Here is an 18,397-nt window from a genome sequence, read left to right as displayed (position 1 = left end):
GAGAGGGTCAAGAAAACTTCAGATCACCGAGGGAAGTGGAAGAGCACAGACTGTAAGAATAATGGGGTAGTGGGGTAATAGCAGTGGAGAGTTTTGAAGATCATGAGAAATATGTGCTGTACCTGATAGAGGCCTTAACAACAAAAAACAATATTTTAACTTATTGCATATTAACATTTTCAAGGGTATAGTTTTTTCAAACTGTCAATAAGGGGTTGACTATTCCCTTTTCACAACTTTTATTTGCATGTGATTATATTTGGAAACATTATTTTCTTAATCAACTTTTATTGTTAAGGTCAACCAAATGGTATTGAATATTTAAAACTTGCCCTGATCCCTGACCATTGCAAATTCTGCTCAGCTGCTACTCTGGCTGCTCAGCTTTCACTAGACCTGAATTTTTAAATTACTATTATAAACCTATCTATTGACTACAAGGTAAATTGCAGCAAGTGACATTTTCCTTGACATAAGCTTGTATATACTAAAGATGTTTTATTTTCCCTTGCAGGTTAAGGGAGGTTTCAGAGAAGCTCAACAAATACAACTTAAATAGGTGAGATGGCATTAGAGGCTGTAACACCCCTCAAAAGTTAACTGTTCATAATTTGTATTTGTAGAATTGATAGCATAAAACTTGCACAATTGGTTTGGTTCTCAGCTACCCGTGTTACTGGTGGATAGGTGGGGAGAAATCACTTGATGTTCCTTTAGTGGTCATAGCACCATGTGGAAATGGTTGCTTTGGATTCTTCACTGGAGTCCAAATTATAATGGTACTATGAGATTTGTTTTGAGTGGGTTTTAAAGATGGGTTGCCACAGTATGGCCCATACAGCTCTGTCCTGATGTGTTTGTTGCTATGTGTATATGAACAAAAATCTCAAGTTCATACTGCCTTTGAATTGCTCTTCAAGGAATAAAGATACAGCGTTTGCGAGAGTGAATATGCATAAACACAAACAAAAACAATGTTTATAAATAACCTGTCAGAAAACATTAGCTTTTGAGGCACACCTTTTTAACATCAATTTTCTACTACATAAAGATGTGCATTTGAAAATACATCATTAAAATACTGTGGAATGTTCCCTGATCACCACAGTATAATTGTCACATGCCAAGGTTCCTCCTGCAAGCAATCTCCAGTCTCAGACTGTTTTTGTTCTGAAGCTTCCCTTATTACTCCCAAGTACAAATCACCCAGAATGGATTTCTGAGCATGCACAGAGAGGTTTGTTGAATTCAATTTAGTGTTTATCTCCAGGAACTCTCCTTATGAACATGCCTGGGTCCCATCCCCTCAATAGAGGCTGTCTGTAAGTGAGCACACCTCCTTCCTGTGGGATTGAGAGTGGGGAGGGGGGAGGTCTGCATCTGAGAATTCCCCATCCTTAGAGACCACTCACACTGGCTGTACCTCTCAGTCATTTCCAGAAACTGCCTGGCTTGGCTAAGTGCCTGGCCTTGAGAGAATCACCTCTGCCTCCTTAATTTCAGAATATTGACCTAGCCCATCTTCCACAATCTCACTGTAATTTGTTTCACATGATGACTCCGAATTGTCTGGGATGCAGCCGGCAGTCCATGAGAATGATTGCTCAAAATGGCCAACCTTGTCGCTCCCAACTATAATCGTTGTTCTCATAAATGTTTTTCCCCCCTTCATTTTCTAAATTTACTGGCTCAAAGCATGTCAGTTTTTTTCAAGTGAGGCACATTTCTGGTCATTTTCAGATGTTATGTTTGTTGTATATTCCATATACCACTTGTTTTTCTTTTATTTCTTGGACTACAGAGTCTTTAAAAATACATGCTCACTTTTTGCTTGCAGCCACCCCCCTTTGAATGTTTTGGAACAAGCTACTATTAAACAATGTGTGGTGGGACCAAATCATGCTGCATTTCTTCTTGAGGTAAGTATCTCAAAATATATTCAGACAGAAATGTTATTATCCTCTACTTAAACCTAATTTCCTCAAACTCAATTAGATCAATTTATCTACTACTGAAAAATTTATTTCTGTTCAATTGAAGTTTGTCTCACTATGAATGCTTTCTGTTTTAAATCTAGGATGGTCGAGTCTGCAGGATTGGTTTTTTAGTTCAGCCAGACAGATTGGAATTGGGTAAACCTGATAATAATGATGGGTAAGAAGTACTTTTTTCTATAACATGAATCTAACTTCTTATCACTGTATTAAAATGGTTTTTTTAAATTCATAACTAAAAATGAATCTGGGAAATAGGAAGATGTTTTGTGCTTCTCAGTTTAGTAAGCTGATTAGGGCATTGGAAACCCAAGTCAAAAATTAAAACCAATCTAATAGCCATTTTATATTGAAAAATCAGAATTGAGTCTTAAAATACTAAAATTTCAGGTATTCTAAAATTTTAGAATAAAATTTAACTTTTAGAAATTAAGAAACAGAAGAGCCAAAGCTTGTCATTACATTTTTCCCTGCATTATAACCACATTCCAGGATATGTTTTCTGGAGTCACATTTTTATTTGGCTGAAAATTTTTAAATACAGAATTACTATCAGGTTAATTCAAGTTTGAGTTTCAACAGGGTTTTTGGTGTGACTTTGATCTACAAATATATTAATTCTTAACCTAATGCTTGTATATACATTCAGACACATAGTGTAGTTTCCCCATGAGTGCTAATACTGAGGGTTATTTTATAAGAAATCATTTCTTCATAAATCAAATGTATTTGGAGTGCTTTGCATGCTTTTTTCCTTTTTCATGTTAGATCATCATATCCTATAGCTAAGTTTTGAAGTTTCCCCAAGGGTGTTGCTTAAGCTGGTATGTTACCAGACTAAGTCCCTGAGAATTTGAACCTGGGATTCCAGGCTTTGTTCTTAACCCATTTGGGATTGTATTGTGACTGATCTACCATCTTTTACTTTCAGTTCAAAGTTGAGCAGTGGCTCAGGGGCAGGAAGGACATCCAGGCCAGGCAGGACTAGTGATTCCCCTTGGTTTCTGTCTGGTTCTGAAACTCTGGGCAGACTGGCAGGCAACACCCTTGGGTAAGTTTTGATAGGGTTGAGGCTGGAACCTGTTTGTATCCTACTTGGTTATGTGTGAAAACACATAACAGTGTCTTCAATATGTATGATAATCATTGAAATGCAGCAGTGCTTTAGCTAGCATTTGAGAAAAATGCTGTTAAACAAGAGCCTATGTTTGGTAAATTAAACCTAGAATTTGACACAATCTGTAATTTACTTTGTTGTACAAAAACTGCTGCTACTATTATAGTCTGTTTAGATTTTTTTCTGAATACTGATAACATTATTTTAGGGGAACAGTGTTTACCTAAAATGTCATATTTTTAGTTCTCTTTTCACAATGTGACACTAACATTAAAAATACACATGACATGCTAGTTGACTAAAAGTAGTATGATTGAAAAGTGAACTATGATGGGACTTCTAGTTAAAGCCTACATTTGCAAGACATCTCCAACAGTCGTTATTCTGCTGTACTGAACTAGGATTCTTCACTACCTCAGCTTAAGTGTACTTAAAATAAGATTCCTGAGTTTCCTCATGGTTGGATTGTGTCAAATGTAGTTGGCTAATAAGAATTAAAACAATTCTTTGTTTCTTTCTAGAAAATATTTAGAGTATATTGCAGAATATACCTTCACTAATCAAAATATTTTATAATCAAGATTAGTGCTAATTTCACATGAATGGTATGTCTGAGGCAATTAATATATTTCTACCATTATATGTCTGTTAAAATGTTATAGTATTTTATAATTTTGTAGATATTTTTGTATAGAAATTAGTGAAAGGGAAGTAAATCTAATGATATGTAGACTGGCAATCAGCCCTGTAGCTCCTGAATATGAGAACTTAAGTGTGCTGTCCTTTTGCACATATGTGTGTGTCTTAGTGTTGCTTTGAAGAATGTCAGAAATGGTCTGCAACAGAAGACTAACCGTAAGAAAAGAAAAGAAGTGTCTATCATAATTTGTGCGATTTGGTTTGTGAGTTGTGCTTTTCTTTGAAAAAGTCTGTTAAGAAGTCATACTTACAAAACTATACTTCTGTTGTACAGAAGATATGCTTTTGTGGTGAACAAATAGCAACAAATGGCTAGTATGTAATAATTCAAGGATATGAGATCTCTTAAAATAGCTTAGTTGCCTTTTTAAAAAATTCCTCAGAAGCCGGTGGAGTTCAGGTGTTGGAGGAAGTGGAGGAGGATCCTCAGGTAGATCATCAGCTGGAGCCAGAGATTCTCGGAGGCAAACACGTGTTATTCGAACAGGACGTGATCGAGGATCTGGGTTATTGGGTAGTCAGCCTCAACCAGTGATTCCAGCATCTGTTATTCCAGAAGAGCTCATTTCACAGGTATGAATCTTACAAGTAGTTCAGAGATTCTGTGGAAAAGGAGCATTAGTGAACATTCTTATGAACTCTCCTCTGTGAAGTCCAGCTGGCACCAACTTTGTGCCAGCTTAGTTGGTTAGTATTTATCAAGTCTCTCTTCCTTAATTATCCTTGAAGATATCAGTGTTCAAGGATATCAGTTATCCTTGAAAATATCAGTGACAACAGTGTTTGTTTTCCAGGCATTTGAGACTTGTCTTACTGATTCTGGATTCTTAGAGATAATTAATAATTGCTGTGAAATTGCATCTTTGTTCATGTAATACCATTGGGTACATTTTGTCAGATTCTACTCATTTGCATTTTTATGTTTTTATGCTTGCCCTTCAAGGACCGTGTCTCACCTCTTCCTTGTCTGTTGGCTTTTCTTCCCTCTTTATAAAATGGACAATGCAGCTTTTCAAAATTATGTGTATATTCTGTCACTGACTATTTTCGTGATTATAGCAACATGCAGTCTGTAGTACTTTTTCTTATAAACAGACAATGATTTTCCTCACTTCTTAATTTGAGTGTATTTCCACCAGGCATTCTTTCTAATAAATATTATGTGATAATACAACCGATATAGCTAGGGAATTAGAAGAGGAGACCAATATCACCGGAAGTCATTTTATTTATTAAAAATATTTACCTGATCTCTGAAGTACTCAACATGGAATAGCTCATGAAAAAATAAGCTACTATAAAGCAGAACAGTTTATGCATTAAAACAAAGCAAATTTGAAACACCTTTCAAAAGAAACTGAACATGGAAGCTTAAAACACTTACAATACTCAAAGCCTGCAGAACCATAAAAAGCTCAGATCTCCACACAGATGCAGTCAAAGAGAGTCAAGTAGATCTCTCAGGGCAAGAGAGTTTATATGCTGGGCTCCCCACCAATTTTTTCCTTTGAGGGCATACGTTTGTTATATAACTTCCTGATTGGACTATTGTAATGCACTCTATGTGAGGCTGCCCTTGAAAATGGTCTGGATATTTCAGTGGATTCAGAATAGAGCTGCTAGGATGTTAACAGGGACTGGCAGATATTCACGCATAATGCTGGTCCTCTACCGTTTACACGGGCTGCCAATTGAAGTCTTGGCCCAATTTAAGGTGCTGATGATGACCTATAAAGCCCTAAACAGCTTGGATCCTGGAGACCTGAAGGACTGCCTCCTTCTCTATGTGCTTTCCCACCTCTTAAGATCTGAGGTAGAGGTCTTTCTCTGGGAGCCCTCCTTGAAAGAGATTAGGAGGGTGGCTATCTGGAGAAGGGCCTTCTCTGTGGTGGCACCCCGATTCTGAAATATGCTCCCCACAGAGGTTTGCTTGGTGCCAATGCTTTATTTCTTTTGGCACCAGGTGAAAACCTTTTTATTTTCCCACTATTTTAATGTTTAACTGGTTTTAAGGAGGGTTTTAAGGAGGGTTTTAATATTTAACTAGTTTTAAGGAAGTTGGATGCTGTGCTCTATTTTATTTTGCTTGTGTTACTTTTATTGTGAAACCATCCTGAGACGCTTGTAGTCGATGGTATATAAAAGCTATGAATGAATGAATGAATGAATGAATGAATGAATGAATGAATGAATGTTGAAGGGCTTCCTTTGACCTGGCTGTGGCTCTACCCTGGCTGTACCTCTTGAAGATTCTAAGTACAATTCAAAGAGGAACTTTAGCAGACCCTCCAGATTTGGCCTTTAGAGTGAAATGTGGAAAAAAATGAAGTAGTGGACACTTTTTAAAAAGTAATACTTAGGAACTGTGCAGAGAAAGGTAGATGGAAAAGGAAGAGCACATGGAGAGAGAAAAGGGAGTTCAAGCAGAGAGGGCATTCTTGGGCTCTTGCTTATTGTGAGAGATGTTGGTAAGGCGAGGTAACCAAATTATTCAGTACCCCTACAAGTCACTGTAACTGTTAAAACATACTTGCTTGCAACTAACCGGAGCCTTGATACATCCAGTAAACATAGAACAAAATTACTGGTTATAGCCGAACTGTTTTTTTCCAGCACAGAATCGTATTTACTTATTAGAGTATATTGATGTAACCTTTTATTTTAGTGTTTACTTTTTGATATATTGGGGTCTAACATTTACTTTGATTGCTTCTAAAAGTTCTGTTTCTGTAGGGGGAAATCAACTTTGGAGATTACTGTCCAACATAGTAAATATATGCTATTTTGTGTAGGCACAAGTTGTTTTACAAGGAAAATCAAGAAGTGTAATTATAAGAGAGCTGCAGCGGACAAATCTTGATGTAAATCTTGCGGTGAACAACTTGTTGAGTCGTGATGATGAAGATGGCGACGATGGTGATGATACAGCAAGTGAATCTTACCTTCCTGGAGGTTTGTGTGGGGCAATGTTCCTTTTGCCTTCTAAACATAATTTTGAGCCTTTCTGTCAAATGCAGTAGGCTTTCAGTTTTTAACACTAGTAAAGTGTTAGTTAATCTTACATTCTCTGTTGTGTACAATATTGAAATGTAAAGTAGCATTGCTATTTTGGTACCAGTAAAGAGAGAATATATTAGGTGAGACAAAACAGTCTGACTTTTCTTTGAGCTAATTTATATAATCCTGAGTTCCTTTAAAACCCAATAAATTAACAATTCAATAGCTTTATTTGACAGACTTTTGTATCCTACAACATTATATACTTTAAATTTTAAATGCTTTCAGTTAAAGAGCTTTTATTGCAAGGAGCTTTTGATGTAAAAAATGCTCTGGCGATATTCATGGCAGAATAGCTATAAACTTAAAATGTTATTTCACTCTTGAGTAGAAGTGAGACTTGAGGCTTTACATAATTGATGTTCTTAGTTGTGCTGTGATTTTTCATGCCAGTTAGAAATAAATGCTAAAATAAAGTATGTGCACACAAGCACACACATATAGATCACTGTATCCTGTTCTGCTCCTTAACACTTGTTTTGAAAAGCAGAAAAAGCAGTTTGTTTAAGATCGTTGGCCACTTTGAGGCACTATGAAATGGGAAATCTGCATATTTTTATTTGGCAAGCAAAAATTGTTACCTGAACTGTGTTAATTTTATGGAAAATAACTCTACAGCTTTTCTACGTTATGGTTGTTAGATACAAGTGTAGTGGTTAGTTAAAGGTATGCTATGCCTGGGAAAAGATTTAATATGGGTGCTTTTTAAACAAAGTGCACATTTCCACAAAGTAACTATTAGCCAATTATGGATGCCCTTGGTACTTTCAGTAAGAGGATCCACATCCTAAGAAACATGTATCTAAATATGTGAACTGTTCCCTAGTGTTCCTGGGTAAATTGCTGTGCTACTGCCTTTCTGTTCTTATTCATGTCTTACCTTTGCTATAGACAAGATAGTAAAGGTAAGACATGAGTCATGATTTGCGGCCTGTCACAGCCGCAAATCATGACTTAAATAAACTTAAACCCACCTAGGGATAGGATACAAATCAAATCAATCACCCACAGCTTGTGAGAATACCCAAAAGCTACTTCCAGGTTGCATAAAGAACCTATGAATGCCCCTTTCATAGTTCATGAGTGTGGCATCTGAATTTGAACATTCTAGGATGTTCATGGGTTAGGTGTTTAACTGATGAACAACCTACAGTGTCCAGGTTCAGCCATCATGCTAATAGCCTGTGAACACCCTGTTCATATTTCTAAAGTAAAACAAAATCAAGGTACTTTACAGAATGCTATTCTTGCCATTAGACTTGACAGTTCTTTCATACTGGAGATGTATGTCATATTGCTTGTAACTGAGCTTGATCAATGCCTGGCAAGTTTGATTTTGAGATAGATGATCATGGCAGTAAAATGTTTATGTGCAGTGCTCCTAAGGTTGTATGAGAAAAATACTACTTAGAGAGCAAAGTTTTAGTCATTGGTGAGATCCCTCCTGCATTTTATATACACATACTATTTCCATAGTTCAGCATTCTGTTAACCTTACTTAAGTTCATGTAGACAATATTTGAACCATCAGCAAACACATGGTTCCTGAGTCACTGTAGTGCTTTGAGGAATTTTGATAGGACTATTGAAATCTCAGTTGTGTTATCTTAAGAAAGTTTATTTAGCAAAACAATTTCTTCTGAACACCATTGTTTGACTGTTGCATCTGCTTGTAATTTTGATCTCAGGATGAGTGCCTGTGTGCATGGAGATTTTGACAGCAAGTTGCCCTTGCAAATTATTAGCTATATTTCTGCCACTCTTGCCCTGTCCAATGTTCTTTTCCATCATACTTCATTCTTGTAGTACATAGCATAGCTCTTAATGGAACCTTCAGAGTTATACCACTTCAGCAGTGCTAGAGATACATCAAAGTTAGTTTTTGTGGAAAGAGCATATGTTTGAGTCTTTGGACAATGCAGTTGGGACAGGTCAAGTGGAAATGCCTCTTGAATTTGTCCTGGGGCATTTTTTTTTAGCTTTGACTAGATTGAAATCACAGAGGATGGGTCTCTGATATATGTATGGTGTGGGATGCATTTCATTTTTGTACGTTTTGATAGATTTTGGGTTAGTTTAGTTACCCATGTAAATTGGGAATGTATGAATAAGGCAGCAGTTATATGTTTTACTTGGTTTACTTTAAGGATGCAAAGGGAAGCAGTAAAGAATTAATTCTAATTCACCAAATGAATATGAATACAGGCTCATGTTGTACCCTTTTGTGATTTTTTTCATCTGGATACTCATTGTCAGGCTTTACTTCATTTTGGGTAGGCTACTTTTGTAAATGCTTAAAGGGGTTGTAGAAATGGGTCACAATTTTCTGCATCATGCCACTTGAAGTCAAGATGACATTGTTACAGAGCAGAACTGCAACATCTGTTTCCATTGAACACACACACACACACACACACACACACACACGGACACACACATCAATGTATGTAGCTGTTGAATACTCTAGTGAGGTAATAGACACTATGTTTATTTTATTTAATTTAAAACTTTTATACCATGCCTTACCATGGTCTTGGGACAGTTTAACATAAGACAAAACAGAATAAAACACAGCATCCTAATCAAAATTTTCCAATCAACAATAAAAGCCCATATTAAAACTTTATCTCTGTAAACCCTATATTAATTTTCCAGGATGCCACATTCAGAGCAAACCAAAGAGTTCAGAATATAGGGAACCAGATTATGGGGAGGGGGAGAATAATGCTTTTCCAGTGAGTAGTAGAAAAGGATCGTTTATATTTTCTAGTGTTTCAGGTTTTCAGACTTGCAGGCTGACTTTAGGATTAAGCAAAGCGGTGCAGCAGATGGAATGAATGGAATTGGGCTCATACAACATGACAAATCATTATGGCTGATACCTATGATGGTTTGGCAGGTTGTGTGAACCCAGACTAACAACTACAGGGTGGCTTATTCGAGGCAACAGGCTACTGTGACAATCTGCGGCTTTCTTTATGGGTTATTGTACCCACAGTGGGTTGTCTGTCATCTGAATTCGGACAACTGACCCCATTGTAGATATAGGGAATTGGGTACCAAAAACATCTTGCCACTCTTACCAAGTCTGCTTTGGTACCTTCCACTGGCATTTGGAGACAGCTGATGCTATCTTTCCCCCCTTCATGTCATGATCACAAATTGTTTTAGGCTTGCCATAGCTTTTTCAGACTTTGAGAAATTCAGACTTTCTTTCTAGAAAACTTCTTTTTGTGGTCCCTGTTTTGACAGCTATAGACAGTCCCTTCACCATACCCCAGCTGCACCTTGGAGAGACTGCCTATGGTTGCCAAACATTGTTATAAAATTTCCCCCTGATCTTTGCAATTAAAAAAAATCCCTGCACTTGCATTGCTGCATATGTGCAGTGCTGCATGAGTGCAGGAACGGGGAGTCTGGGATGGGCAGTGTGCAGAAGGGTACTAACTGGTGAGCCAAATCATCTGTCTTGTGCACTGTTGGTTGTTCACACAACAATCAATCCACTGTGGCTCATTGCCAGGGTGGGTTGCTATGACATGTGAATGCACTTATTTAGTCTCTTTATGGTTGAAGTTGGAGTAGGAAATAGGTGAACCCCTTCTCCATCTGTTATTTCATCCACCTCTTAACCTGCATTTAAGAAGCAGATGATAGTCCCTAGCAATTATTTTAACACCAAGTAATTAATATATGATTTGGACTTATATCTAAGATTCAGGGAATTACTGATCAAAAATAATTCTTCCGCATTCAGCCGTGTAGCAGTTCTACCAAACCTTAATTCAGAGGTTTAACACTTTTTCTAGGAAGTACCATGAGTGGAGAAGCTAAAAGCAATTGGTGTTGCACTTCTGATTCATTCTTAGGATGGACGCTGAAAGGATTGCATAAACCAGTGCTTTCTCACACCAGGAGGAGGGTCCCAGGGGTGCTGTAAGGTGCTAAGGGATGGGCATGGGATGGGGAGGTAGAAGAGTTTGCATGTTATTTAAGGTAGATCTATTACAAGTCAAAGTCAGGGTTTCTCAAAGTGAGCGTTGCAGTTGTGAAACAGATGTCAGGTTGAGGATCCTTGTCTGCTGATGTTCCATGGTAGAAAAGACATGGGGAGAGGAAGCATGTAGGAGCCATGAAGGGAAATGAAGTGGTGGGTCTAAAGGGCCACGTGGAGAGGAAGAAATGGTGAAGTGTGTTGAAGTTGGATTATCTGCAGCATGACTTGTGACTGGAACTGTGTAGGGAAGGTCTAGCAAATTTTTAAAGAATGAGCTGTGACTGTATAAATTGTTAAATACTGGCATATAGCTGAAGATGTATCTCCTGTGAATGTGAGAAGCATTTCCTGCTGCTATCTAGAAAACAAATGGGACGTAAGAGTAGAAAAATGCTATCATGATGTCATGTGTTTTATGCCAGCTGCAAGGTAGGATCTTTATTTCAAGGCAGGGTATTCAAATATGGGGCACTGGGCTGCCATTTGAATACTTCAATTACTTGGATATGGAAAGTGCAGTTTTATAAAATGCTTTCTTTGGGAGTTAAGTTTATGAATTCTTGCTAATTATCAGCAGCGTCTATTAAAATGACATTTTTCAGTGTAGGAGGCTAATGCTTTCGCTATCAGTAAACTGAAAACTTGTTCTCTCTGGAGAAAGTGTTTTTTGCTGTCTTTTGGAACTATTGAGTCTTGCTCTTTTTATATTGTATAACTGCTCTCAGCTTTGTGTAATGTTTGGGTTCTTAGGATTCAGATTAGACTCAGTGGTATAAAGCAGCAAGGAGTTGATATAGACAATATTGGTTTCTTATATTAGGACAATTTGCTTGATAGCAAATGTGAGCATTAGGCAATACATTCATACACTAGGGAATCTGAAGAAGAACATCCATTTTTGTTGATGGATTTGTCTTGTTTGGTGATGGTCTTTCTAGATGACTTTCAAGTAGCTGATAATTCACCTCAGATCCTTGTCTCCTCTTATAGAGGATCTTATGTCTCTCCTGGATGCTGACATACATTCTGCTCACCCAAGTGTCATTATTGATGCTGATGCTATGTTTTCAGAAGATATTAGTTACTTTGGTTATCCATCCTTTCGGCGCTCATCACTTTCCAGGCTAAGCTCATCCCGAGGTAATTTTGCACCTTTTTTCCTTTGTAAATAATTGGTATTGCAGTACAGTACTCTAGTCATAGCTCATGATGGTGATTTTTGTCTTAGATTTGTGTGTACAATCTTGTTTCAAATATCAGTAATGGAAAACATTTGTAAAAATTTTATGAATTTTCAGTAAGTTTATGAAATAATTGCTAGCAGTATGTCTGAAATGTTCAGGTGAAATGAAATGTTCATGAGACTTAAAAATTATCTGTTTACAATAATTTTTAAAAAGGTACTTATTTACAGAACGCTAATCTGAAAACTTAAGTTTTTCCTCTCATGCAACATTCTGGAAGATTGTTTACTTTAGATGCTCAGTGTTCATGTCAGAGCTGGTTTATGGGTAGTAGTATGGTTAGCAGGGAATATTCTGCTTTCCTGGGTCCGGAGACCTAATTTCATAGTGTAATTAGAAATCCTACATCTATTCGGGTAGGTAGCATTGGAACTTTTCCACTTCTCATTGTGCACTGTTCTGTGAATAAATATTTTCTCTGCAACATATAGAATTAATGACACTTTCAAATATAGGTGATGAGGGTTGGCATTTAACTGCATTCTAAAATGGTCTGCAGTCCTCAGCTTTAAACCCAGTCACTCTTACTTGTATTTAGGCTTAGAAATAACCCATTGCAGCTGCAGAATCCAATTCTAAGCATGATTGGAAAAGTATATGAAATGTAATACTGGCTCTGGTGTCTCTTTTTCATTCATAGTTTCTTAAAATAACATTTATACCTGATAGGTATCCAAAGCATTTTAGAATTGTTAATCCAACCTCTGTCATGAATCTTCATTGAGAATCACTCTGCCCATTTAATCTGGTAGATATTCAGGTATATCACCTAAGTTAGAGAAGGGTTAAGTGTATTGATTGCTCTATGTATTAAGCATAATTTTAATTTTGTCTGCATGTTAGATTTATGAAATCTAGCTTTAGATTATTTACGAAGCTTTTCCAGAAAATTAAAACCAAAAGACTTGTCAGCAAGCTTATACCTGGTTCAGGCACCCTGTTGAAACCAGGTTTTGAGTTGGACGTACGCTATAAAATACTATACACTCCCCTGTGCCTTTCAAATACACATTTCCCCAGTTCCCTTTTCCCAGCCTGTATTAGAAATGACACTAAAAAAGAGGATACTCAAAATAAGTTTAGGTACTTGCCTAGTTTAGCAGACAGGGTAGAGGGGCAGAAGAACTTTGGCAGAGGAAGGGAGTAGTTTCAATTGATACATTGACCTGCTTTTCATCCCTAAACTCTGGTTTCAACATTTAAGTTTAAGTTTTGAAGGAATAGATAGGATGTGGGAAGGAAAAGATAATTGTCATGAATTGGGCTATTGAGAAAACACTATGGCAGAGATAAGGATTTAGGGTGGTTTTTTGAAGAAAGAATGACATGACAGATACCAAAAGGAAAAAGGAGAGAGCAAGGAGGAAAGGCAAGAGAGAAGAGGCTTGTTTTCAGAATTTTATTAACACTGAGGAATCATATAGTTCAAATGCATTATGTGCATGTACAACTATTCAACCTCTGACTTTTCTTAAATCCCTCCCTTTTTCCTTTCTAAGGTTATTTCTATGTTATAAGATGAAAAATCCTTATTTTCCATGTGTATTTGACTCTTGGATATTTTAGCTTGATTACCTGACTTAAAATTTTAATTGTATGAGAGCACTGGAGAGTACTGGCTTTAGCCAATTTGTAGGCCAATTGGAGGGAAAGCCTTTTGGTAAGGAACATTTTCCTTCAAAAATCTTTATTAGAACTTGTCTGATTTCCAATTTTTCCGTTAACCAACTTTACAATAAGTTTAAAAATCAAATCTAGTCCTATGTATTTGTTTAAACTAAGGGGTTGGATTAGCAACTTTTGAAAGAGTTTTAAAAATTGTTATTTAACCTTTTCAAGTGGTGGTGGTGGTGGTTGGGGAAATGCTGAGACTCTCTAATAAACACTCCTTTTTGGCTAGCTTAAAAGTTTCTAAGAGATGTTGCCTTTTTAGGTGACTCTTTTTGTTTTGTTTTATTTGATAAATCACCCACAATATACTCTTTGCATATGGTACTATAAAAATCTTAAATCACTTTTTATCTCATGCTAAGCCATGAGGTAATTTTTAAAATTTTAATTCATTTTGGGGTAGCTTGAGCCCCCCAGATTTTAAACTTTATTTCTAGTCTCATTCTTGCATTTCAAATTATTTTGACAATATTAAAGTACATATGCTTGAAAGGGTTAATATTTTGAGTGTTGCATGTCATTTTATATTTATAAAATATAAATACACTTTAATAAATAGACTTAATTGCTGTTAGTTGCATCCTGAAGGGTCTTTACTAGAGAGTGGCTTACTTTTATCCCACTGGTGTGACCCAATTGCATACCAGTTCTCCTTCTTCCCTTAGAGAGAGACTCTGAGCTGTTGCGTGAACGTGAGTCCGTTTTACGTTTGCGTGAACGAAGGTGGCTTGATGGAGCCTCATTTGATAATGAAAGAGGCTCTACAAGCAAAGAAGGGGAGCCAAACCTTGACAAGAAGAATACACCTGTCCAAAGCCCAGTTTCTTTAGGAGAGGACTTGCAGTGGTGGCCAGATAAGGTATTTGATTTTTTATTTCTAATATATGAAGTCTGTTATTTGTGGTTCTCTTCTCTCCCATGTGAATACTTTATGTATTATGAACTTGTTCATATCCAATATAGATCAGTAGTGGTCCTGTCAGTTCTGTTCTGTCAGGTAGGTAGGTAAACCTCTGTCATAAACTCATTTGCTTGGAAGAAAATATGCTATAGCTTAGCATGATTTTGGCTTGGTTATGACATTAATTTTGTCATTTGTACAGACTTCAAAGGAGATAAAATACCGAGTATTCATTTCTTTTTTCAAACACAGTTTCTTATATGCACCACTTTTGCAGTCTTTGGAAGCATGGGATAAAATTATTTTTTCTTTATCTTGACTGTAAGCATTTATTTTGTCTACTTCCTTGTTTTCTTTAATTGGTTCACTTCCTTTCTTGAAAGTGTTGAGTTTCATATTATTGTTAGTTCCCTGTTTAAGTGGGAAATGAAAAGTTAAGTTATTAAACCAAAATTCATTCCTTACTAGAACTTGCTTCTAGTTCCTCCTATATCTTACTACATACAGATCCTGAATATTCTTGAAATAAAAAGTAACGTGCCTACCACTTTCAAAAGATGAAAATGGTCCAGTTGAATGCTCTTGATTTTTTAAACTTCTGTTCCTGTATATGTACCTTGAATTGCCAGAGGACTGAAGATCAATTTGTGCCTTGCTAGTCAGTGTAGTTCAAGCATCAATATGGAATTTGGGCCCCTCCATTTCGTGTTTCAAATATTTTTCAGTGCTTGCTATGAACTGGCCTATTCAGCAGCGGGAAAATATAATACAGTGGATATATGAAGTGCCAAGTGAATCTTCAGAAAATAGCACACTCTGAAAGATTTCATGCAACCTCTTTTAGCCTTCCCAGAGAAACAGTTTTAAACTTTGCTTGCAGATCATACACTACAACTGAGCTACAACTGCAGAATCTTTCTTGATCATGCAAGTGGTCAACAAAGTATTTTTCTGTCCTGAGATACCTGACACAGGAATATTAAGCTCTGGATCTGATCATTTGTTTGACTTCATCTCTGTTGGATTTGTCTTCTCCTGTATTTAGGACAAACATATGTCATCAAACAAGCTTTTCTCTCTTTTTTTTTTTTTTGGAAAATGGAAGGTTGTTAGGAGAATTGAGGAGCTTATTTTGCCAAACTCCTACAACTGGAGCAAAGCAGAATAAGTGCTTGCGGGGAGCAAGTTGGGCACATTTTCCTGTACTTAAGACATTTTGGAGTATGTACTCTTAAATATTTTTTGTTTATTTACCACCCCAATAGCCCATAGGTCTTTCTTGGGAATGGGGATGAATAATAATATGGTTATCTGAAATGTTCTTGAGTCTTGCAGATTGTCCTAAATTGTCAAGTAGATTTTGGATACAAATATCTCACATTCTGTTGAAAGGCACTTAACTGCATCAGTACAAGTGGATATTTTCATAGGGAATATATGAAATTGAATGTAAAAATAGCAACTCAAATAGTACTCTATCTATCTATCTATCTATCTATCTATCTATCTATCTATCTATGAGACTTCTATGCCGCCCCATTCGCCGAAGCCTTGGGGCGGCTCACATCCATAAATAAACTTCCATAAAATAATATAAATTAACAGTATAAATTAAGTCGCCCTGGCCAAAGAATAAAATGAATAAATACTATTAACAATTAAAATGACATTTGAATTCAGTTCAGATGCAATCTTTTTAACTTTTGTTAAAAAAGCTAAATACAAGACAGTATTTGCTAAAAAAGCTAAAAAGACCTCTCAGTCTTGTATTGCTAGCATATAGCACTATTTCTGTAGATTGTGGGTGCATCATAACCACAACACTTAGAACTGTGAGGTTTTTCAGAATAGGTTCAAACTTGTAAAACAATGCTTATCTCAGTGTAAAACCAGTTCATAATAGAAAATGTTTGCTTCTGAAACCACAAAGGAAGAAAGTGGCCCAGTTTGAACAATCAAGTTTAACAGACTGAAATGTGAGCAAGCCTGTGCCTATGCAAACTATGGTTGTTCCAAAGAAGCAGGTTTGAAATAGAGTTTTAGTAGAGTTTTATTCTCTTGGCTTTTTCTGAATCCAGCAGTTAAAATTTCTTGGACCTGGTGAAATAAAAAAACTACTGTTAACTCAGGACATCAGTTATTCCATGCCAAGGAGGGCAGTAAATGCATATGCAAACAAGTCTTCTAAGCAAAGCATATCTTTGATTAGAAAGCTGAATTATGATTGTCTGAACAGAGCTAGTGTCTAAAGTTAATTCTTTAAAAAGAAAAAAACCCAAGAAGATAATGGTGCTCCAGCAATATGTTAACTATGACTGCTATAAACTTGGAAACAGTATCCTTTGGTTACTCATAGTAGTGGCAGTTGTGTTTTTGTATTTGTCATCTTTAATTTATCAAAAGAAGACATTTCTTTCCTTCAACGGGTTATAAAAGAAGAACTTGTTTCCAGATTTCCTCTAAAGTGATGCTAATCTAAACATTTTCAGTATTGGTATATTTATTTAAAAATAAATGTAAACAATTCAGCATATTAAAATATGAAAAATGCTATTTTTGGGGGGGAAATGATGTGGGATTGGTTTTTTGCTTTTTTTGGTTGAAAGATGTTGGAATTTATGTTTGGTGACTTTTGCCCTGGTTTGTATATAAGGACAGCGCACAATTCAAACAACCCATTCGTTTTATAGTTTGTTGATTAAATGTAGAAGTAGTTGGCCGTATACCAGTTCCTTGCAATTGCCCCAAACAGCTTATGGATTATTTAACTTACAAACCATTATTATGTATCAATGCCCTAGAGGTTCCATATAAAATCTCCACTTGTCATAGTTGCTATTAATTGATTTATGGTGCAATCCTATGCATGTCTACTTGAATATACTTCAAAAACAAGTGAATGTAGGATTACAGCCTTAATTATATTACGATATTTAAGAAGCTTCAGACTGATAGACTGCTGGGGCTTGTAGAGGCATGTTTTCAAGGAACCAACATGCTACTATCAGATACAGTGAGCAGAACTGCATATTCCCTGGCCATATAGTCATACTGGTTTTCTTGTGCATTTACTCTTTAAATATGTGAGTTGCTATTGGAAATTCAGTTTTATTAGGAATTAAACATAGTTGAATTGCAGGGCAAAGTAGCTGAATAAAATATTTCCTTTATTCAAATTTAGTAGGTAGATTTCCTGGACTGTTTAGAAATTATTGGCAGTTCCTTCTCTCCATAATTAATGCCCTGTATATTCAAACATTTGTAACTGCACTGAAGTTTTAAACTTTTCTTGTTTGTTTTATAGGATGGAATAAAATTTATTTCTATTGGTGCTCTGTATTCTGAGCTTGTGGCAGTTAGCAGTAAAGGGGAGCTCTATCAGTGGAAATGGAGTGAATCTGAACCATACAGAAATGCACAGGTATGCTTATATCCAGGGAAAGTTGGAAACTTTTAGATATAAAACTTGGTTTGATTATACTTTAGTGTGAGCAACGTTTGGCCAGAGCCATATGGATAGATTTGGCGGTTTCTTTTCCAGTACTGGCCATAAAAACCCCTAACTTCTTTTTTAAAGCAACTTTCAACTGAAGAATGTTGCAGTGGTTAAGAGAGGCAAAGTCAGGAGAGGCTTGTCTTGTCTTGCCTGTCTTGTTTTTTTTAAATTTCCATACCACTCATAGCCAAAGATTTGTATGCTTGTTTTTTTAACTAAGC

General features: G+C 36.4%; 1 protein-coding gene across 6 annotated transcripts in view; it reads left to right on the top strand.

Moving 5' to 3' along the window:
- The window catches only part of UBR5 (ubiquitin protein ligase E3 component n-recognin 5), an 80,402-nt gene that overhangs the window by 8,752 nt on the left and 53,253 nt on the right, over window positions 1-18,397 (top strand). For 3 of the 6 annotated variants that reach the window (XM_044421738.1, XM_044421739.1, XM_044421737.1), the window contains exons 2-10: window positions 515-559; window positions 1,838-1,919; window positions 2,078-2,154; window positions 2,926-3,045; window positions 4,194-4,383; window positions 6,603-6,762; window positions 11,855-12,004; window positions 14,427-14,638; window positions 17,985-18,101. In XM_044421738.1, the coding sequence (XP_044277673.1) occupies window positions 515-559; window positions 1,838-1,919; window positions 2,078-2,154; window positions 2,926-3,045; window positions 4,194-4,383; window positions 6,603-6,762; window positions 11,855-12,004; window positions 14,427-14,638; window positions 17,985-18,101 (1,153 nt within the window). Of the gene's footprint in view, window positions 1-514; window positions 560-1,837; window positions 1,920-2,077; window positions 2,155-2,925; window positions 3,046-4,193; window positions 4,384-6,602; window positions 6,763-11,854; window positions 12,005-13,639; window positions 13,769-14,426; window positions 14,639-17,984; window positions 18,102-18,397 lie in introns of those variants that run through there. The other 3 variants (XM_044421740.1, XM_044421741.1, XM_044421742.1) reach the window with 3 other exon arrangements.

The sequence above is a fragment of the Varanus komodoensis genome, unplaced genomic scaffold (genome assembly GCF_004798865.1).
Source record: "Varanus komodoensis strain SLA01 unplaced genomic scaffold, ASM479886v1 scaffold12, whole genome shotgun sequence".
In the NCBI taxonomy this organism is placed as follows: domain Eukaryota; kingdom Metazoa; phylum Chordata; class Lepidosauria; order Squamata; family Varanidae; genus Varanus; species Varanus komodoensis.
Note: the sequence above shows the minus strand (reverse complement) of the source record. Positions and strands in the feature narration are given on the sequence as shown.